Here is a 23,647-nt window from a genome sequence, read left to right on the forward strand (position 1 = left end):
TAAAGTGGCAGTCTGTGAACAACAGGTGGCCCATAGCTGTCAGAAAGCCTACTGTCCGTGATACAATTCAGCCCTTGCTCCCTCCTCACACACACATTTACAAATGTGCAAGTGAGGAGGCCAGTAAAAGTGGAATAATAACTGAGTATTCATATTTAGTCTGATTTGCATGTGAGAGTATATTGACTGATGGGACTTCGGGTGGGTTTGTCTACAGATAAATATCCTTAGAAAATCTAAGAGTGTTCTTTATTTAGTGATATACGTCTGCTGCAGAAAGTTTGGTCAGTTGTGAGAAAGCAGTTAATTACAGTATCTGTAGTAAATAGAAAATGTGTGCTATTAAGTTTAGGTATTACTTCTCTCTTTGAACTTCATGCGAGACATCATAGTTTTCAGATGTTTCAGGCTTCATAGATTTCAGAGTTTACAACTGGAGAAAATAGAAGTGACCTTCCTGACATTGTAGTCAACTGTTATAATAAATTGAAGGAGTCCATGTTGGAAAGGCTGTGTTTATCAAAGTCTCATATTAGCAATGGCTGAATTTTATGTCTGTATTTCAGAGATTAAAAAAACCCAAACCCTAAAGCCTAATCAGAGCAAACAAAAAACCAACCAAAAACCCACCACCAAATAAACCAGGGGTTTACTGTCTATTGTCTATTGGCATTTTAAAGCTTATTCGCTTGAAATTAGAAAATACAACTTAATAATATCTAAAAAACAAGTATATTTATTCATGCTTTTTTATGTTTAAAGAACTCTTTCAAAAAGTAATTAGCACACAACTCATTGAAATGAATTTACTTACCAAAATAAGATATTGTGTAGCAAGTACTGATCAGTTATTTTTATAATATTTTCTGTGCACCAGTGCTAAACAACATTTGACACTATTGATTTGTAAAACCAATCTGATGTGGATAGGATGTGACAGAAACTGTTATAAGAGATAGAATCCTGTCTCAGAAAAACTTGTCATTCTGGCAAGACAAAATCACACAAAGTAGTTTTATATACAAAGTATATATAAGTATATATAAGTATAATACAAAGTAATTGTATTATACTTTTTTCAGTGTTGACCCTGTCTCTGACATATGACTTAATATTAAATGTGAACAAAGCTTTGTTTATACTTGCATGTCTTCAATGGATTATGTACCCCAAGTTTGTTCTTTTGAAAGCAAAATAATTTTCTATGGTAGCACTGTTTTTATCTAATTAAGAAGCAGTGCAGTAGTTCTAATGCAAAGCATTCAGAAGAAATGCCTTGGTATGTGAGATAGTTTATTAACCATAACTTTGAGGAATTGCTGCAGTTTAGCAAGTTCAAAGCAAAATGTCAGTTGTATTATGTATATTTATGAAAATAAAAATACTGGACCTGCTCTACTGCTTGGGTATAAATGTGATAGATATTATATAGATAGATCAAGGAACCTTTACTTTTTAAATTTGTGACAGAATGACTGCATATCAGGCTAATAAAACCATTAGAGTTTTTTGAGAAACAAGAGCAACCAGAGGTTATGTGGTGCCTCAGGCTATCACTTCTCAACTTGTCTGTTTTCCACAAGGTAGCTATTAAAGAACCATAATTTGTACAACTGAATTCTCAAGCCCCAGCAAGGTGAGTTTTAAAGGCTGAATTAATCACTCTGTTCTGTAGATACAAATCTCTCATTTGAATTTTTCAGCCTTAAGAAAGGCATCATCACAAATCTTTCTATATATGTCTTTTCCTCTCAGTGTGCTACTAACTTTTTTTCCCTCTTTCCTCAAAATGGAGGAATTAGCCAAACAAAATACTACTATTTAACCAGAGCTTCATGAGTTCTTCTGGCTGTATGCATGTATATCTGATGTTTATTGTGTGTTACAGTGTACTGTGTTTGCAATAGATGTCTTGTTTATTTTACACGTGTATAAGGAAGGTAACACAGGAAAAGGCTGCTTGTTTATTTGTCTTGGATGCTGCTGGGCTGGGTAGGAGTCTTTGAAAGAAGCAGGGTGGTTGCTCCTAGGAAAGGAAAATGGTCAGTAGGGTTCAGCTCTTAGACCACACAGTGGACCAGGCTGAGAGGGCAAGATGCAGCAATCTGCCGTGGTCTAGAGTAGAGAGAGGGATGGATGCTCCAGGGAAGCACAGGGTGAAGGCACACAGATAAGCTTCAGCAGCAAACGGAAGAATGTTTTCTTAAGAAGCCAGAAGAGTCTGAGGAAAGTTTTTTGACAAATCAGTGAGATGTGGATTAAACAGCAAGATAGAAGGAAAATTTTTTCACCCAGAAAGGAGATGTTTGTCACAGGGGGTATTTTATTTCAGTCCTTTTTTAAGGAAGAGGTTCCTGTAGTTCCATCTTTGGTTTGTGGAAGCGTTTTTCTTAGCAGGCTGTAACAATTATTCTGTCCTTGAATCTTGAAGACAACTGTGAATAAAACCAGGAATTAAAGGAAGGAATCGCATTTTCAAAACAAAGCATTATCTACAGGAAAGCCTGTGGATCCTAGCATGAGGGTCGTGCTTCCGTTGTCCCAAAATATGCTAACGGAATTTATACTTGTTTGCATACCTCTCTCAAATTTTATTTCCTTAAGAATTAAGAATAGATGTTAGGAAGAAATCTGTGAGGGTGGTGAGGCGCTGGAACAGGTTGTCCAGAGTAGCTGTGGATGCCCCACATTGCTGGAAGTGTTCAAGGCCAGGTTGGATGGGGCTTTGTGCAGCCTGATCTAGCGGAAGGTGTCCCTGCCCACGGCAGGGGTCTTGGAACTAGATGATCTTTAAGGACACTCCAAACCCAAACAATTCTATGATTCTATGATGAGAAGTGACACATTTCCATTACTAAATGTTGAACAGTAGGTTTAGGTAATTCAATAAATGAAAGTTCAGGATGGATATGATTTTGTCATAACATTTATATGGGTCATAAGACTCAATTTCTGGCTAAACTGTCTAACTCAGGCCTACAAGTAGTGCTCTTACAGTGCAACTGGGACTGTGTTGTGTCTCTGGCATGAGAACTGGGTAATCCGAAGGTACTATCAGTGAGTGAATTCAAGTAATACGGGACTGTAGAAGCCCTGGGTTCTTCTAAGATACAACTTCATGTCTATTCCACATTAACCTGGGAAGCAGTTTTCATCTCCTGCTTATGAACTATTTCCGTATCCTGGTGTCCTGCGTCATCTCTCTGAGGTGCATCGTGGTGTGTGGCATGTAGGGCTAGTAAGATCTGACATCCAGAGTTGCCGGTCCCAGTCTTGACGTGATGTTTGAGAATCAAACAACGTGTTAGTATTTGTAGAAATGAAGATGGGAATGTTACCCAAAATTATGGTATGTGTGAACAGTCTGCATTGCAACTATAATTTTCTGTGTATTTCTGATTTACCCAATACTAGTGAATCACAGCAAGAATATTTTCACTTTATTTCATCATTTTAGTTGGAGTAAGGATTTAGCATAGTTGATGTAATTTCATTTAATGGCCTGGACCATAAACAGTGCAAAGTGTCTGTGGTGTAGGTTTGTTACTTTTAATGAAAATACCCAAAGGGTGAACGGTGCTGAATTTTTTTTTTTTTTTTTTTTGTAAGTGTGCATTTAGTGATCTACACAGGGAATGCAAAAATGCCTTGGTAGAATAATTTTAAAAGGAACTATGAGAGAAGCATCTGGGAGCCAGACCTTTCTTGTGGAAACATGCCAACAACTGTATTGTGTTTCCTTTCACTAAAGTGAACTATGCCTTGTCTTTTCTCCCTTTTTTGAGTAAATTAGTTTCTGGAATCAGAGTATAAATTCGAATACATTAACCATGCAGATTATTAAAGGATATTATATGATTTAAACAAGATGCTTTCTTTATGAATTCTGTGTATGTAAATATTATCTCAAGTCACATTTGTCACTATTAAGGATATGTAATTTTCAGAAATGGCTTTAAATTTACGTCTTGCTGCTGATCAATGAATATAAGAAACTTTACTTGACATTTACAGACTTTTTCTATCTATCATAAATTTAAGTCTGAGAAATATAACCAAAGTACATGATTGTCAAATAACACTGTAGTACAGTTACACAGTATGGATGAGTTAATTGAATATTTGATTGCTGGATATATTTACATAGGGAAATATTTATGTTTTCTATGTAGATTTTAATAGCCACCACATTTATTTTAGCAAAACATTTTAATAATAAGGTTTATAAAATGTCATGTTGAACACTTAAACTGTTTACATAACTAAGAGCTATTATGGGTTGAGAGAACAAACAAATTTATTTTAGTTACAGTGAATTCACATAGATCTTTATTATGTTTATATGTAAGAATGTACTTATGTGCATGCCACATGTACTTAGGCAAGCAAAACACAAATTCCTGTGAACCTACAATGGAACCATGGACACAACTTAAAAATTGTTGTTTGTTTTGTCCCTTCAAGATACTAATTTGCATTCTGCTCAATAATTACAACTGCTTTTCTGTAAGGGTGAGGGGGGACAGAGAAGGAAGCATCTTTTGTTAATCACCTAAATAATTAGATGAGCCTGTAGAAGCATTAAACCCAGAAGCTTTCCTCTACATTGTGGAGGAAGTAAGAGCAGTATCTTAAAATATTTTATTCCTTCTTTAAATGTTTAGATGTGGATTTAGGTAAGATGCCTCAATTTTGTATGCCAAATTTGAAGCTTTAGGAACACTTTTACAAGTGGAACCAAAATTGTGCTTTTGTTGAAATTTGACATGAAACTACCTTCAGAGATGCTTCTGTTCAGGTGAGGAAGTTGTTATCTAATGTCTTGATCAAAAAAGTACAGGTAATATTTAAAAAACTACTAATCAAACTGAAGGAATTTGTAAGGAGCTGGATTCTGAAGTCACTTAAGAAATTTTCACCTGGTTTGATGACCCATCAAATATTTTTTTTTGTTTTCTGAGTGTAATATATTCTGACTAGTTCACTTAGCATACTAAGATAGTTGATTTCTGAAAAAAACCCCCATAAAATAGTGACTTTATTTGTAAATACAAAAAAATGTCTGTGAATATAAAAATGGGATATGAATCAATGAGTTTCTGGAAGTGGATCTCTCTGTAATTTCTTTTATTCTTCATTATAATCATTGTGTGCATATCCACGATTGAACTTGCTTATGATGACCTTTATCTTTTCTCTTGAGAAGAATTACTATTATGGGGTCTTTCTTCATGAGGAAATAAAAAGGTCAGTGCAAAACCCATCTCTTATTTCTATGCAGTGCACATTGCACTTCGACATATTTGTATTGAATTTTATTAATAATAATTAGATCATTTTGTCAAAGAAATTTTACTATTCCAAAATGAGGCATTCTAAATGGTCTTCCCTGGTAGGTACTCCTGCTTTTCCTGCCTTTTTTCTGCCTCATCTCCTCCTAAGCTTGCTATTGATGTAACTGAGATTTTACATACTTCCGTTCCTCCTAATTCTGTCAGACTAGCAATTTTTTCCTCCTTTAACTTTATATTGATAAACTGTTATTTCTTTTGCACCTATGTTTGTCTAAGAAAAAAAGGGAATGTAGACAATGTAAAGATTTGGAGGTGTGTGTTTGTTTGTTTGTTTGTTTAATTGGAGATTTTAGATTATTTGTTGTTTGGAAGACTAGTACTAGAATCTGGACAACTAGGAACTGGACAACTTGATTCAGCTGTCACTCAAAACATGACTGAAGACTGCTTATTTGCGAGGGGAGCTCCAAGTGGCAAGCTGAGTTCATGAAATCTTCATATATTCATAACTGGAACCAGGAATTGCCTGTACCTCTGTGAATTGTTCAGTTGTCCTAGTGAATATATTCTGTTCTATTGTTCAAGTGACTGAGAACGTTTTTCCTCCCATTGTGGTAATTTTTTCTGGAAGCCTGAAGGGTCTTGTGAAGCCCTGGAAAGAGCAACTTTCATACAAATAACCTCTGTGTTTGGTAAATGTACAAAATTTGGAGGGTCTGAAGAGGATATTTATTGGCTGTGACTACAGAATGGGGCAAGGGCAGGGAAGCAAACGTACTGGAACACTTGGTACTGGGGAAAGGAAAGAAAAAGAAAGAGGAAAGCTGTTAACTTACCTTGAGGTCTCAGCAAGTAGGGAAGGTAAATAAAGCAAAGCATTCTCCTACATTTCCTGAAAATTGGTAATATGGTGCACAGTAGAGTGAGAAGATCCACTTTGCAGCAACTGTGGATGACCCTGCTAACAGTGCTCAGTTTTCTGTTTTGCCTGAGAGGAGCTGTTTTTCCTCCAAGGACAGAGATGTGTTCTTTGATCACTTAGTCTTCATACTGTCTGCCCTAAAACATTATAAAAAAATACTTTCTGTAGAAGAATATTTTGTTGCTTGGTTTTTTCACAGTAAAGTAGGGAGAGGTCATAAAATACCTTCTGGCTTTTAAAAGCGTGACTTTTTAATCCATTGTGCTAGTGTAGGTCATGTGGATGGCACTGTGTGTAGTAATATAGGAGAAACGCAGTGTCCTTTTCACAGATGTATTTAGAAAGAGACATTTGTTTTTCTCAAACAGTTCTTCAAATGTACTCATTTCTGTCTACTACTTCACTCTTTTATTATTCTTCATGGCAATAGTTGTATGATCCAAACAATGTTATTTTGTTCAACACTAGAGAACTGCAGCCTTGAAGTGTGTTTGTTATTTGTCCCTATTGGGACTGAGAATTTTTTTTGTTTACTTTACTCTTTAGTTTAGCAAATGCTGTAGCTACAAAATGCTTTTGTTAGGAAGGGGTGTTGTGTCTGCTTTTTGGTTTTGATTAAGCCAAACCATAACATGTGCTTATATTCACTGGATGGTGTCACAGAAAGGTTGTTTTGAGAGAGGTTTTTTTTTTCTCCAGAAAGCGGCTAAGTGACATTCCAGTACTCCAGTATCACTTCTTCTCCTTCTCACCTCCTTTTCCTGCAGCACTGATCCTGAGTTAATTTATAACAAAATTCTGTGTGGATGATGAGGTAGCTTTCCGAAGGTCTTCTCAGTAGGAGGCAGTGCTTCGGTTTTAGCTGAGATGGCTGGTTTAGTTATTCAGATTGCTTAGACAGTTGGGAATAATGGTGGTGTACAGTAGCACTTTTCGAGATACAAGAAGTGCAGCTGAGGGGAAAAAAAGTGCAGGAATACAGGAAACCTCACATCTGGAAACTTGGTAAGATCTGGACAAAACTGAGTAATTTGAGCTAATCTTGTTCTATAAAGTCATTAGTTTCAGCTGTCTCATACGTAAGCTATTAAAATGCACCGACCCTTATAAACTGCTGCTGAGCAGCTTAGTGTGAAGTACCAAAAGAAGCCAAATGCTGTTTCTTAGAAACCTGATTGAAGTATGTAACTTTCTTAGTTAGAGCAGAGTGTTAGACTGAGCAATGTCCGCTGGTCCTGTCTATCTCTAAGTATTTGATGATTTTAGCTTTTTCACTTTGTACAGCCAGTGCTATTTATTCAAGGCCATTGGGAGGTAAGGACATTGTTAATATTAATAGCAGACTTCTGTTACCGTCTACTGGTTGAACATAGAGTGGTGCATATACTCCACTTCAGAATTTAGATAATGGTTATTTTCAAAGAACTGGTTAAAACTTGTGCAAAAGTGTTAGTTTTAAGTCCCATCCAGTTTAGCTGGTAGTATATTTGAATGAAACCTTTTGCCTCCATGTTGGAATCAGACTTGGATTATGTGTTGGGAGAAATTTGTGCTAGGAATTGGCATGGGTTGTCCTCAAATAAAACAGAAGCATCTTAGTATGCATAATACTTTTCATTAAAATGTATTTTTATGTTGTTCGTAACTCAGAGATCTCTTTCTGGAGATCTTGGAATACAATTCTGTATTGCCTATTTCCTTCCCATCATATTTTTGAGTGTAGTGGTGACCATTTATTCAGATGCAACTTCTGCTTCTGCTCATATGATGATGTCACCTCATCTGCAATCCCAGTGTTTAGCCTGTGTTTGGATGACCCATTTCTATCACTATTTCCTCTGCTTGTGTTGTGGAAGTGTTTTTTTTTTTCCACTCAAGTTTGCCATGCACTTCTCTGTTTGAGCTGTTGGGTGATAACTAGCTAACCCATAGAAGTAGGAATAAAATTTGTCCTCTCTTCTGTCATGGTAAATTCTTACATTTATCTCTTTTCTAAATAGCAACCAACTTGTTACCCACTTCTGTCATTGTCTTGGAGGCATTTTCTTTCTCAAACCATGCACTCTAGTACAGTCAGATGGAGCTTTAATAAAACAATAGTCTGTCTCCCCCTCTCTGCTGCCCCCAAGATCTCACACTATGGCTAAAGAATAGCACCTTCAGCAGCCTTTGCTAAGCTGTTTTATTGTTTACAGAGTACACTAGGCTGCTAATGGGAATGCAGGGTGAAATGTCAAGAAGCTGTGTGTAAATCTTCCAGTAATCTGCCATGTCCAAGAAGAGCTGGGGGAAAGGGACAGATCTCTGGGAATATTGTAGGATTATCAAAGCTTGAGTTTTGCTAACTGAATTTGGAGCTCTCTCCATACAGAGTGGGTGGATCTGGAGTTTAAAAGAAGACACCAGAAACAAAAATCCCTGCCATTATAAATGCACACCAAGGCAAGTAAGCCTAGGATAAAGCAATACATGAAGGACTTCTGGGCTATCAAGCGGCTTAGGCTAAAATGCTGAAAGAGTTTGGGTGAAGGGTATAGGCATGTACAGGTGTGTATATGGTGAGAATACTGGAAAGGACCCCATCCCCAAGGCTGGGGACCACTGTCCTCAGCTAAGGCAACTTGCTGGCCCTGTATAAACCAGGGCGTTAATACTCATTCCTTTGCCCCCAGATGATCACTAGCCCTCACTACTAATGCTAGCAGAAGGTGTCAGTTTGGCCAAATTGTACAAACAATCTTGTTCTTAAATTTTGTGTGTTTATTGCTCCTTCTCTGGAAATATTAAATGTTTCTCTAAACAAATAGTCCTGTTTGTAAACAAGCCAGTCCTTGCTAATTTTTAAAAAAATATATAGCTGGGTTGATTTATGTTTCTTGTTAGAGTAATAACCCATCTGTTATGGGGGTGGGTCAATTCATAAAATTATAAATTTGTGAGAGAAAAGGTCTTGACTCTTTTCCACGGTAAGCACTTATTTGGGTTCAAAAGTTCTTGTCTGCATTTGTGCAGAATCCTTATTTGGTAGCAAAAAAGCAGTGTTTAGGAGTAATACTCTTGGTGTTAACACACCACTGTATCTTTTACTTTTCATGTGCAAAGCAGTGTAGACCTGTCATACTGAATGTCAGCAGAGTTCATGTACACACCTGGTTTTTTTCATGCATCTCTCCTCCGTGCCAAGTACAACAGTAAAGACACTACAAGGTTTTTTTTAATTGATTATTTACTAATACAAGTGTTTTTGTGAGGGGTCTGTCTTACAAGACTTGTTTGTATGCTTATGACCTTCTGACACCACAGTGAGATTTCAAATGAAGATAATGAATGTGCATTACAAGTGTGTGATTGCTCGTATCATTATGAAATAGATGAAAAATTAGTTCACTGCGGTAGTTTTTATCTGATCAAAACATCTTCCAATGATTTTTCTAACAATATGTGATTGGAATAATAACTGTACATGTTGTTGTGTTCCATGCTGCAGCCCAAAGGCTTGTAAATACAAGCTGCTTATTTGCAAGTAGCTTCCAGATTTGCAATATGATTGCTATGGAAACCACACAATGAAAAGCTTATAACCATCTGTGTGGTTTGGTAGAATTTGCTGCATAGCTGAGCTGGTTTTGTTTACTGTTTTTGAAGTGTTGAATAGAGTATATTAACCCGCAAACTGGGATTATCCGAGGTATAAACTAGTATTGTGACAATGTGTCACAAACTAGAAGACAATAAAATACCTAATAATAATGGCATTAAATTAGAGTCTAATATAAAAAGATGGTTGTTAGTAGAGGAAACTGCTAAGTTTATGCATATTTATCATGGAGATACCACATTCCATTGGAGGAATGCGCTATCGAAGCCAAACTCTTATCCATTTTATAGTCAAGTAGTCTGATTTTTTTTTACCCTTCCCCTTTAAGAAAAAGAAATTGGAAGGAAAAAATAAAATCAATGGATTAACATGAAAAGCCTCAGCAAGTGTAGAATTCATTGTTCACTTTTTAAATTTTGTGGATGGTAGAATTATCTGTGATTGGGTGACTTTTTTCTTTTGACTGGAAATTGAATAAGTAAGTTATTTTCAACAGCTTTCACGGACTAAATGAAAAAACCTGCAACAAATATAGTTAGTTCCTTGTTGCATTGTCACAAGAATTTTGTAGGTTGTTTGCTATTAAAGTATCAGCAGAGTAGGGAACATAATCTGTATCATAAGAGTTCTTTGGATCTACAGCTCTAGAAGAGTTCACTGGTTTGATTAGTGTAGATTAGTCTCATTTTGACATATTGAGAAGGTGGAAAAGAATATTTTCTCACTGTGAAGTGAGATGGTGTGAAGAAGAGATACAGAGGATGACCATGACAAGTGAGTTAAAATCCACAGTACATTCAACACATGAACTGATTTAGGTCCAAACATTCAGTAACATGTAATATCAACATTTATTTAATCAAAGTATAATATAATACAGTATGTGTTGGATGAAGCTGAAGTGTTCTGGGAAGAGGGAGCAATCCTAGAAAATGTGACTGATACTGGGATACTACTCCCTGTGAGTGATGCAACTGTGGTAGGGAAGCCACAGAATGTCAGTCCCTCCTAGTGCTCTGGACAGCACACAGGGATGCATTTTTGCCATTTATTCTCCATTTGTGAGTTCTTAAAGTAAACAAATGAGCATACTTGGAAATATGCAACAAGTGTTAATGCCAAGTAGGGGAATACATTTGAATGCAGTAAATAGTTTAGAGTGTTTTGTAAGTACTGCAGCTTCAGATTTCTCCTGTTCTATTGTTAGGTTTTTTTTTTTATTCCACCCCCCCCCTCGCCCCCCATTGGCTTAAATAATAGTTTATAATCATCTTGACCAGACTTTTAACTAGTCAAGAGTCAGAGAGCAAAAACTGTTGCTGGCTTACTAGGGTAGAATTTCAAAACTCTTTGTGGAGTGAATCTTCTGATGTAACTGTAATATTTGTAGGACTGTGTATAGAGGTTAGCAGCAATTATGCATACTCATTCCAACAGGTCTACTCTCGTGCTTTAAACATCTGCTTTAATGTTTGCAAGAACAGTCTTGTGGATAGATTAAATTTTTACAAGGCTAAAAATCCTTTGAACTGTTCATATAAAATTCACTCTTTGTCAAAGTATATGGGCAATTACATAAAAGTTGCACAATAAGGAACATTTTAAAAGCTGTGAGTTCTTTGTCTGTTGTCTGTCATTAATAAAATATCAAAATTAGTTGCTGAAATGTGTGCCTTAAAAAGAAGCATGACTATCTGTATAAGACGTGATGAGTAGCAAAGGCAAATAATTTAAATGTATTAGAAATCCAATTCTTGTATGAGAAGTGGGTTTATCAGTATACTATTTCCTCATTCATACAGCAGCCTTGTCAGTTTTGATATACTGACAAATGCAAAGATAAATTTGTTTCTTCTTCCTTATGAACCTAAAGACAGAATACAGCTAAAAACCTCATAGTTTTTTCCCTTTTTTGCCTCATCAACAGAATTGTTGACTGTGAAATGTGAGAAGCAGATCTGATGTCCCTGTACTGAATGGAGTGTGGATTTACTTAAGTGAGAGTCTGGGCATGAGAGAGTTCCCTGTCTGTGCTGGACGGGAAGTATGGAGCACATCTTTCGAAATTGCCTGTGGGGATTTCAGTGTGTTCCAAGCTTGCTAGCCAGAAAACATGCTTCAGAGCCAATTGCTGCCAGGGTTTCTCTTTTCTTGTCCCTAAACTTGTGCTAAGCTGTTTGATACAGTTCGGCTTGCTTAAAACCATGGTCAAGCACAGTGGGTAGGAGCAGTGAAGGCATGGCATCTATAGTGGCTGTGTTCCCATCATGCAGATGTCAAGTTAGTGTGTATGTAAGACAGTGCTGAAGGTGAAATGTCCTCTGCCTTCTCTGCATACTGCTCTTAAGAACGGAGTTCTTTCATGGGCTGGGGATACTTTTTCAATCCTCGGTTTCATTTTCTTTATCCTGGCAAGAAGTGTATGTAGCAGAAGATGACCCTCATTCTAATTGTCTCAGAATGACTGAAAAACAGCAGAACTGCAGCTCTCTATATGATTGCCCTCAGAGGAGAGTGAAAAGGGAAACAGATGTTCGTAATTGAGATTTTGAAAGAAAGCTCTTGGAGTGTTTGGATGGGTGGGGGAAACCACAGAAATAACAATGTTCCAACTTCTGTATAAATGTAAAATAGTAAACACAGTTTACAATCTGGAATTGTAGAGTGTGGCTTTCGGACTGATGGGGGCTGTAATTCCTGTCAGCTGAGGTGTCCCTTCGAAGTTTCATCTGCAGTTATGTGTTTTGCAGAAGAACGGGTTCCTTCAAAGGCTGAAGTGCCAAGAAAAGAGAGCCAGGAGGATGTTACCACTGATTCAGGTAATTAAAAGTTTTCCTCTCTATTTCGTTTATGGTCTTTATTTTTACCTTTATTTTCTCATCTCTTCCATTCGGTGTTTTAAAATAATGTTTTTGTAGCTCTGTAAAACTGTCTTTTTACCTGAGTATGTGATGGCAGCAAAACTGCTTAGCACCACTTAGGATGCATGAAAACCACTTGAGAAGGATTTATAAAGTAAGCCAATTTATACAAGGTATTCCTTCCTGAATTACTTTGTAATGACTCAATTAGCTTTCATTTCTGCACAAAGGAGATTTAGTTGCATAAATTAGCTTATCATCATTGAGGAAGTGTCACTGCTAAAGGACAGTTTATAGATACAACATGCAGTTGCTGTCAAACCTATAAGAATGTAATATAGACATCTGTGTATACTTTGTGCTTGAGCAGAACAGACTTCTGCCATTCAGAGACTAACAGGGGACAACAAGTTGCCCAAGGGACTGGCAATGTAGACGTCTCTGAAAAGGTCAACTTGACACAGGCTCTGACAATCGACCCAAAGCTCTGTCTTCTTTGATAAAAATCAGATAAACTTAAGACCACTAATTGATCTGCAGCCTGTTTAAATGTTGGCCATGCATATCTTCATTGCATATGATTACCACAGAAAGCAAATGAATTGGGTAAGAAATGCCAGAGTCCAGTGACAGCGGCATGAAAATTGGAAAAGGACAGAAATGCCCAGAAAGGCTGTGAAGGATATTCTCTCAGCTTTAGCTTGGCAAACTGCCCTTGTGGTAATTATCTCTGGGACTGGAAAAATAACTGCATACACCATGTAAAGTCATATGCCCAGACAACTTTTCTTGACAGAAAGGTATTTCCAGTTATGCTTAAAAACAAGATATATTTGTGTTTCAAGGGTGCAGACCTTTAGATAAACTACTGGTGATTTGACACAGCAAGTAGTGAAGACTGCTCCTTATCAGACCTTACACCTTTTTGAGATCTGCTGCATTGTAACTGTGACCTGCACTGACATGCAATCTGGCTCTCCTTCCCCCATCGTACATAATACACATAATTCTTTCAGGGCTGTCAAGGAAGGGGTGGGCAAGAAGAGTTCCTTTAGGAAGTAGCTCTGCAGTGCTCTTCCTGTTGCAACATGTGGAGAGGAAACAGAGGCCTGATTTCCTGACCCGTACAGGAAAGCAGGAACAGGTTGCTGTGAGGAGTTTTGGGTTGCTTTTCTTGGAAAGGAAACAAGAGCCAAGTCATCAGATGCTGTTAGCATTGTGCTCTGCTAAAAACATGTGTAAAACAACATGACTCATTACAGCCTTAATATTTAGTACTCATTTAGACATTACTGTAATTATAAGAGTGTGTTGTCATAATGGAGCGTGGGGTCAATCCAATTATAAAGTTGCCAACAGCATTGGTTTTTTTCACTAATGTATCTTCCTGAAGTTCTAATTGGTCATACTTTTAAGAAATCAAAACCTTAGCATCTAGAGTTTTGAAAAGTTTTAACTGCTGTGAGAACAGCCCTATCAATCCTACTCGTATTTGTGTAATGTCTTTGAAAATACTAGAGCAGTTCCCCCCCAGATACCAGATTCATTCCAAGCAATAACTTTCTCATCTGATCTTACATATTTCACTCTTTAATACTGGTAATTTGTTTGACTTTAGGGCTGAGTTGACATGAGTATTTCTGATGCCCATCACATCATAAGTATCTGACTTGATTCAAGGGTCCACACAAACAGTGCATACATTCTTAAATTTAATTTATTGCCTAGCTTTACTAAAGCTGAACTTCACAGAAAGTATTCTGTAAATTGTCTGTGAGCTCAGGCTGATAAGTGCAAAAAAGGTTTCTTTTTTTCCTACTCTTTTCTTGTCCTAACATATCTCTGCTTCAATTAACTTGCAGACTTGAGTTCTTCTTATTCTATTGGTCTTGATCCAGACTGTTGCTGCTGGATAGCTTTACATTAATTGCTAGTGACCTAATTATTTTAAAATATCAAAGCATTGAAGAATTTCAGTTATGGCTTGCTTGGTCTTTCTTGCTATGACTATCTACCCATTATGTTTCCCACAATTGCTGTTTCAATAAGTGTCATCTTTTGTGCTGTATCAGTGTAAATATGTTGATTTTAGAGTAACTAAGGAGCAGTAAGAGAAAGATAATACTGAACAGTTTGAGCTAGATTAGAGTTAGAGTCCAAATAAATACACTAATTATTTTTCCCTTATTTCCTAACTTTTCTGGCCTGTGGGATAAAGGGCAAGTAAGGCATTTTTTGCAGTTTAGGACATCGTCAGAACTAACAAACACCAGTGTTCTTTAACAGGGTCTGGCTTGTCTGGGCATTGAGACTCAACACCAAGACTCACTTACGTAAGATACTCGTTCTGGTAGCATTAATTTTGAACTTCACCTGTATCTCCATCTTTAAGCCTTCAGTATGGTAAATATTGAGCACGTCATTAATAAAAGGGGATACAGTTTGTATTTTTCAAATATTGTTAAGTAATCTTCAAATCTGATGCTATTAACTTTTGAAGAATCTTATTAATGAGTTGAAGAACATGAGTCAGAATGGCCAGCTGTTTAATCTACTAGGCAGTTGTAGACCATGGTTGTGAAAGGAAAGCATGCATATGTATTCCTTCATTCCGCAAGTGATGCATAGGCAAATAATATAACTGCTAACTCTAAATCACTACCATAGTAGGGTTTGCTAACTTAGATGCCATCAGTGTTGAAATGGAAGATTAATGGAAATTAGACATAATCACATTTATTCTATTGTTTTAGGTAGTGCATTTTCATAATTTTTCATATTTTTTCCTCCCCATGTCTTTTGTGGTTTTTAGAATGTTATTGTAATTTTTTTCCCTTGAGTAATCCATAGGCATTCTTAAATTTTAAACAGTAATATTTGTGGTGCATGCTTGAGTGATGTATTTGTCAGATTTTTTTTTTTTTTACCTGAACTGTTCACCTTTCTTTCTTCGAGGATGTGTTGACAGATGCCAGCGTTTTTCAGTGAAATAAGCAGTCTGAGACTACTGTCAAAGAGACTGGCAGACATTGCCTTTTGATCTGTCAAACTCTGAAGTGTTTTCATCAATATATTGGACAAAAATATCTATTGTTGCTATTACTATTTCTGGAAAAAAGAGATGGCAGAAGAAAACCATGAGAAATTCTTTATGGAAGAGTATTGGAAACTGTTGGATAGTAGTTCATCCAGATAGCTCTCCTAGAATAAAAGAAGTATTTTCTGAAGAAAAAACCTATCCAAAATCTTGCTAACCCATTTCTTGTCATTGGTAATTTAAAAATAGTGGGTAGGTAAATACAAACTGCTTTCTGCCCTCTGCCACACACTTAACTTTTTTTTAATCATGTCTTATTCGTATTTGTGGCCTAAGTGACCATAACTTTAAAATATGACAGACTTAAGTTTAGTGATTATGTCATCATAGTATTTTTAAGGCACGTGATATTTCATAGTATATGAGATTAGAGTGTGATTGTGACAAAGTAATGCCAGAAAATCAATACCTTTTGAATTTGAACTCTAATGAGCACATAAGTTCTTGATGCTAAATCCATCTGTTTTCAGGTATTACATGTGTTTAAGAAGCTCCACATTATTTCATTACCATATAAATAACAAATTCCTTTACACAGGCCCCATGGTTTTGTTATATACCATTCTTCAGAGGCAATAAAATGAAATTTGTCAGGATCTTCTCAAACTGAAATAGGGACTGAAGTAAGAAAGAATGGGCTTCTGTTTTGCAGAGGTTTTTGCAACTTTTTTTATTCTACCCCTGTGTTTGTGAGGCACTATGAATCATATTATGAAGCATTATTCACTTTAGATGTATAAAATCTGAAATTACATTTACAATTATCTTTTATGTGTGTGTAGTTACTCTTACAGAATTTGGAGAAATTTGTGCTGGTGGGTGTGAGAGGGGTTTTTAAATTTGAAATTAACACTTCTTGGAAGACCAGCATAGTGGTTTACAAACTTAAAACTCTCACTTTCTTTCCCTGTTTTTTGTTTCTGTGCTCCTGATATACTGGTATATGTCTGAAAAATGTGGCTTTCTGATTTATATGACCTTAGTTTATGTTGAATTCACAAATGAGGGCACAGAGTCCTGGTTAGTCTGTGGTCAACATTGTCATTGTTGCAATAAGCTTATTTTAAAGTGCATCTTTTCCAGTGTTGCCGTGTTCTTAGTTGATTTGCTTTCCCACTTTAAGATGCAATTAAATGCTCATGATGAACATATAGGGAGAGATGTGTCTCCCCCGCTGCAGTGTCTCTTTTGTTGCAACTCCCATTAGTGTTAACAGGAGTTACTTCAGGCGCACAAAGGTAAGAAGAGAGCTCAAAGTGGTAAAGGTCAGCATGAAAAGTCTTGATTTCTTTCAGTGCAGTTCTGAAGAAGTAAAAATCCCGATTAATGTATTTTAAACCAAATCAAGAAGCTAACTGCTGAAAGATTTGAAAGGTGGGATATACTGAAATAGCTCTTTTTGTTTATACTCACGTGGGCTTATGTTATCTTTTACAAGATAAGAGTTGGGAACTGTGATCAGTATGATATCAAAAGATGAAGGAGAGATTCTGATTTAATATTTATCACAAATTAATTTCGCACTAACCTGTGTTACTGTTATAAGTGTCTAATGCTAAATTGGTAAATAACGGAGTAAAAAAATAGGAAGGGCCAAAATTTGGAGAAGCAACACTTCAAAGCGATTCACTTCAAAGTGATTCTGCCTTCCTCTTGAAATGATAATGTCTAGGCATTTTAGAGTAACCAAATCATATTTCTGAGTGATTGGGAGCTTTATACGTGTATCTAATTGCTGCTTTTGGGCTGAGGACAGAAGAATTCAGGCACTGGCAGCCAGAACACCCCCTACTACTACATAGGAAGTCATAGCTCCTAATCACCAGTTATGGAAAATTAAATGGTGGGTAATTGGCATTGCAGCTTTAAATTCAAGGTTGTGAATATTTAGCCTTATGACAGTATTGCCATCCAAATAAAATAGCACAGAATGCAGACTGGAATGGAAAAATAGAAAACAAACTCTTCTTACTCATACAGAGCGTATTAAAGTTCAAATCTAAGTATTTGCCAAAATAGGAAAGAGCACAAGTTGAATACTGCTATTTTTTTTATAGCGTGACGCTTTCTATCACTTGATGCTTGATATTTTAACAGGATTTTTTTGGTAATAAAGTGAACCAATCATGATTAAATTGTAAACTATAAATAATGGTGTAGAGTGCTAACGACATGCAAATGTAACTGGTATATGTTGGAATAACCAGCAAGCCTGCTGTTCAAGGATCATATAACAAAACTAAGATGACAGCCTTGATCCAGCCAGTTCAGTGATATTTATGTTATCAGAATTAGAAGATAGCTTTCCAGTGATGTAAATTATTAGTACATATACATTCTGTCTGGTTAGTGTATACATAATGTAACTGGTCATCTTAGTGGTATTGCTTACATTCTTTTTGCATTAACTCATCACACTCCATTCTCATGGAATTAAAAACAGGAAATAGTTTGCAGTGTAACAGAAGCACCCAGTGTATTTAACTGTGTGTGAGTGCTGTGTTTCAATAGATGTGCTCTGTATTGTAAATGTATGACAAAGCATTTATTACTGTGTTATTGCCGTATTACAGAGCAAAGAGTGCTAAATAATCAATCAGTTAATGGTCTGTATGGCAGCTTGAACACAGCACATCCATTGTGCTTATGCTGTTAGAAGGATGAGTTTACGACTGTAGTGTAGTTGCATGTTTAGCCAGAGCTTAATGTCCTAAACTGGAGCTGACACAAATATTTTTGAAATGCAACTTCAGCAACAGTTTCCAAGTTCTCTAATATTTCAGAAGGAACAATCAAGGATTATCTCAAAGGTTCTCAGAGAAGCTCTTTAATTTTGTTGGAACAGGAGAGGAGGGGGAGCGTATCACAAAATACTTACTTTGACTTCCTTTCACAGATTATTATTAATTATATTCTAAGAATTTCATCAGTTTCAAGTTGAGATACATATATGGCTTGCTAGAAATGTACGTGTGGAGGAAAATTAGGTGCTTTAAGTTGCAGCTGGAAAAGGCTTTGAAAACCTGTAGCTACATGTCTCTCAGTGATGCAACTTGCCAGTGAAGGGCTTGCACATTAAACTTGTTTTCTACTTGCTTTTGTGGTATGAAAGAGATGTTTCTAAAAAAAAAAAAGGAATAAGAAGTGTGTGTTAATGAATTGCATTATACCATCTGGAGATTTAAAGTGTAACTTTAGTCCCTCAGTCTTTATCCTTTTCTAATTAGATGCTGTTTTCTTTGCAGATAGCGAAAATATCGATTATGCCAATTTCTATCTAGGTTTGTGGGACTGCACAGCAGATGTACCTGATGAGTTGACATTTAAACGAGGTGACGTTATCTACATTCTCAGCAAGGTATGAGGTGCTAAAAAGAGAGCCATGGCAGAAGGACACATTCCCACAGTTCTATGGGGGGAAATTGGCACTCCCTTTCAGATCCTTTGTTTGCAACCAGATATTCACTGCAATTAATTATTTTGTCAAATGAACTATAACCACATTTAAAACATAGCCGTGTAACAGGAATTAACTTAAAAGCATGTTTATTTACTTGTTAAATCTTGGCTACCATTTGTTAACTGATTTAACAGGAGACAATGTGCTTTCTGCTTGCAAAAGTTAACCTTGTAGAATTTTAAGTTATCTTGTATGTTATGTTTTTTGTTTCCTGTTTTATATTCCTGACTGTACTAATTCTGACTTTTTTGGGATCTTGCTACAGAAGATGTGTTTTTTTGAACTATGCTTTCATCTTTGTATGTATATTGTAATTGTTCTGACAGCTCAGATTCTAAACTTGTTTGCTCTGACAGATTTGGGCAATTTTTAATTGCAAACTTTCCTGTTTGCAAAGAAAATGAGAAATATAATTCCTTTAATCTGAATTGATGCTAAGCATGAAATATAAGCATGAAATTTTATTCTACATTAATGTTGGTTAATTTTCTTATTTTTCCTTAACCTCCCTAACAAAAACAAAACCTCTCCTAAAATATATATCTTGTGGTCCATTGAAGTCTACTTCTGAAGAATTAATCAAAGGAAATTTCTGTTCCCCACATATTAGAAAAAAAAGCTGAACTTTTAAAGTTCTCACTGAAAAAACTCTACCTTCAAAAATATATGTAGAATATAGATCTAATTGCCATTCGGGGTAATTAGTGCCAAAAATATTGTAGGTCATTTAAATATACAAGTAGGTGCATGAAAGCTAAAGACTTAGTTTGTCTTAGTTTCAAACTCTTAAGTTTTGTCACAATTGCTTTAAATCTTCTGTGATACTTTTAAGTATGTTTCTGGATAATAAATGTGACAACTTCTGTTTTAAATAAATTTAAGATTTATGGATAGAAGGATAGTCCTATATAAAAATATAGAAGATATATTACTAATAGTAATTTGACCGTGTATGTCTTTTGAGGTATTTCATCATCACTTAAGCTAATGACTGAATTGCATTACTAAAGGCCAAATAACGCTCTTGGATTGGGCAAACTTTCAAGCAGTTATTCAGCGCTAAAGAATTGTACTAGTTCAAAATAACCACCTCTTCCCTCTCTTCCTCACCCCAAAAAGCCCATGAGTGAATGGATTCCACTGCATGGGTTTGGCCTCTTTGTGGGTTGTGCTCTCTGGGTACAGTATTGGGACTATAAAATCTTAATCTTCAGCTTGTAGGTAAAAAAAATTGTTTGCTACTCCTTCCCCAAAAAAGTGAGAAATTTAATTTAAAAAATGGAGCAGAATAAAAAAACAGTAGCTTAAGCTGTCGTGTGTATATCAACGGACTTGTTGCCGTGCCATGATTAATTCGTAATCAGTCCTTGAAACAGGCTTGCTGCTGCTCCAGATATATAGATTCTCTCTCTCTGGGATTGATTTCTGCTCCAAAATATAGCCCAGAAAATTTGGCCCTGTTTCGCTTAAAGATTGTTACAGCTTTTTTGGAAAAATGAGTGTTGGCCGCTACTGTCAGCTCAGAATTTAGGGTCCTTGGAGGGCAAAGTGCCAGAGAATTATCCATCTTAACCTTCCACTTGATTCAGTTTCAAGGTCTGGTCATTTATGAGCTCTTTGTTTGGTAAGTGAAAATATAACCAAAGAAAAAGTGAGCCTAGCCATCCTGAAGTGGGTCAACACTTTTCTTTAAAAATATTTCCTAATCCACTACATTAATACTTGGATTTTGTGGCAGTCGGCAGGCATCCTAGGCAATTCTTTTATTTTTTACACCATCTAGTGGTTGAAAATGAGAGATGCAGGTACTGACAGAGGGTTATGTGTATGGATCCAAAATGGTGTCATAAATTCAGCTTCAGCTGAACCTAGCTATGGCTTTATTGCCTTTCTATCATATGTCAGCCAGGTATGAACATTGCTCTTGAAAATCACTTTTTGCTGATAAGGAAGTAAGTAGAGGTATAGTAGTGTTATAGTAGGAAGGGTGAAGCATTAACAAAATATCGAGCATATTTGTGCAACATGTAATAGTTCTTTGTTTTACAGTGAAATATAAATGGTGTAGCCTGCTCTGATGAATGTGGTAAGATAGATATTCATCTCTCCCAGAAATAGTTATGCCAAAGCAATATATTTTTACTAGCTTTCACATACCTTTACAGAAATTAGGAGAAAAGTGACTATTTTGTTTCCAAGAAGAGAGATCATTATTACAACAGAAATAATTATGAATTGGTTTAGCAAATTTGGGCGCTTATAGAATTTAAATAAAGGAAGAGGAGCAATATGCTACCCGTAAGTTTCTAGGTAAACGCCTTTTAGAAAAATGAGCCTGGTTTCAATTTGGCAGCATTTACTTCTTAAAATAGCTAGGCATTATGCAAAGACAAGTCCCTCATAATTTGCTTTAAACTGAGCATCAAAATTCAATGTTAGTTCAATGAGCATGAGCTCATATTCTGACAACAGAGATACCTGTGCCCGACTAGTATAATTACTGTAGAAGAGCATGTTTTTCTTGTTTTAAAGGTGCATTCAAAAACTACCCTTTTTTTACAAAAAACCCCCCAAACCAACAAAAACAAACACCCCCTCCAACTTTGGTCTAGGTTTTTCTGCCTTTGAGAGTTTCCCTCAAAAGTTGAGTTTTTAATCTGAGCAGAATTAACAGATCTCAATACTACTGGTTAACTTTTCTTTATTTAAAAATGTAGTTAACTTCTCAGATTAATTGATCAATGTATCTGTAGAGATATACTATTATTATTAATTTATAGTATTCTTGAATATTCAAGTGTCTTTTATCACTTATGCTATGAATGATGTGAACTTTCAGAAAACTATATACCCCTATTCTATTATGCAGTAAAAAAATATTTTATGGTTCTAATGATAAAAGGGATTTTTTAACATTTTTTAGTTAATATTGACTATTAGAAATTAACACTTTGGAGTCATGTTTGCTAAAAGGATGATTGCTCTTAACTCCTGCTCAGTTATGGGCTTGCCTTTGCTTTCAAGCCCATGTGATAAATGGGAAAACAGACCTTGATACAAAAAACATTTTTATAAATCTTCCATAGCTCTACTCAAGAAATCAATTTCCAGAAACAAAGATAACTGTGAATGGAGGTAGCTCGATTTTTTTTCCTAAGTTTCGTATGCACAATTTATGCAAGTGCAACTAGCAGTAATAGTTTGCTTTAGGTGTATGTTTTGTGTTGTGAAATTCCATAGTTACATTGGCCAAAAGCAAGTAATAATGAAAATTTACCTAGATGTTAGCAGACACCTGCTTAGTAGAATTACAGACATTTCTTTACTTTAAAGCTGATTTAACATCCATCTTATTTATATTTGTATTTAAATAGCAAATAATTTTTAAAATAAAAAATTATATCTCAAACTGGAATTCTCCTTACCTGTTATTATTTCATTACATGCCAGTGCGGTTCAGTCTGATATTTATGAGTCATGGAAATCTCATCTGTGACTTAACCTTTTGCTCTAGAATTTTTTATGAAAGTAGAGCATTAACTTGGTGTTTAGATTATCCTTTATTCAGAGATTGTAGGTTTCCAGCATGGCAGATTTTTGTTCTTTCAATACAATAAACGTCTGTTAAAATGCTCACATCTCAACCTGTATTTTTTACTTATTGAAAAGACAAACAAAGAATCTTCATAGCTCAGGTTACTGCTTATGAAATAAAGTGCAACTTAACAATGCAGCTGTTTCAGAATCACTGTGAGCATTTTGTACACTGTCTGTATAATCTTAATAAAATGTATTTATTCAGTATTTTTTCAAAAAGATATCAAAGGCATACTAAAATCCTGAGTGTTTCTTTAGTCAGGCTGTTTTCTGACTGAGCATACTGAGATCGGTATTTAAGAGTAATTTCTGTTTCCATGACCATACTGCCTATGACTCCCCTAGCTAGCAAATGGGGAGTACCAATAGAAGCAGATTTGCAGAGTGAAACACTAGTGCTTGAGGCCCCGGTGTCCACACTATGCTTTTTGAAAGCTGCTTGATGTCTGAAGAGGTCTAGCATGGTTTTGTGGAATGAGAACAAATTAAGTGGTTAAAGTACATTCAAGTGCATCTTCCATTTTAATTTCATCTTAAATAAATGTAGTGTGTGTGCTCTGCCAAGTTAGCCAATATGGGGAAAATGGGAGCATTGGGAGATTCACTTCAGTGGGATGCTTCTGATCAAAACTAAAATGCTACACCAAAGTTGTACATTACCCTTTTTCTTGCTTGTTTAGGTATATTCCTCATGGGAGGGGAGGTGAATAAATACACGTCTAAACACAAGATAAAAGTGAAGGCCTTTAGATAGAAGGTTAGTTAAGACTAATGCAAAGTGGCTCTAGGTCTGCTGGATTGCATACTGATAATATTTA

General features: G+C 36.0%; 1 protein-coding gene across 3 annotated transcripts in view; it reads left to right on the forward strand.

The window, feature by feature from the left end:
• The window catches only part of SKAP2 (src kinase associated phosphoprotein 2), a 117,826-nt gene that overhangs the window by 86,439 nt on the left and 7,740 nt on the right, over window positions 1–23,647 (forward strand). The window contains exons 10-11 of one of the 3 annotated variants that reach the window (XM_032707878.1): window positions 12,565–12,633; window positions 19,018–19,130. In XM_032707878.1, coding sequence (XP_032563769.1) covers window positions 12,565–12,633; window positions 19,018–19,130 — 182 coding nt within the window. The remainder of the gene's footprint in view (window positions 1–12,564; window positions 12,634–19,017; window positions 19,131–23,647) is intronic. The other 2 variants (XM_032707886.1, XM_032707894.1) reach the window with 2 other exon arrangements.

The sequence above is a fragment of the Chiroxiphia lanceolata genome, chromosome 1 (genome assembly GCF_009829145.1).
Source record: "Chiroxiphia lanceolata isolate bChiLan1 chromosome 1, bChiLan1.pri, whole genome shotgun sequence".
In the NCBI taxonomy this organism is placed as follows: domain Eukaryota; kingdom Metazoa; phylum Chordata; class Aves; order Passeriformes; family Pipridae; genus Chiroxiphia; species Chiroxiphia lanceolata.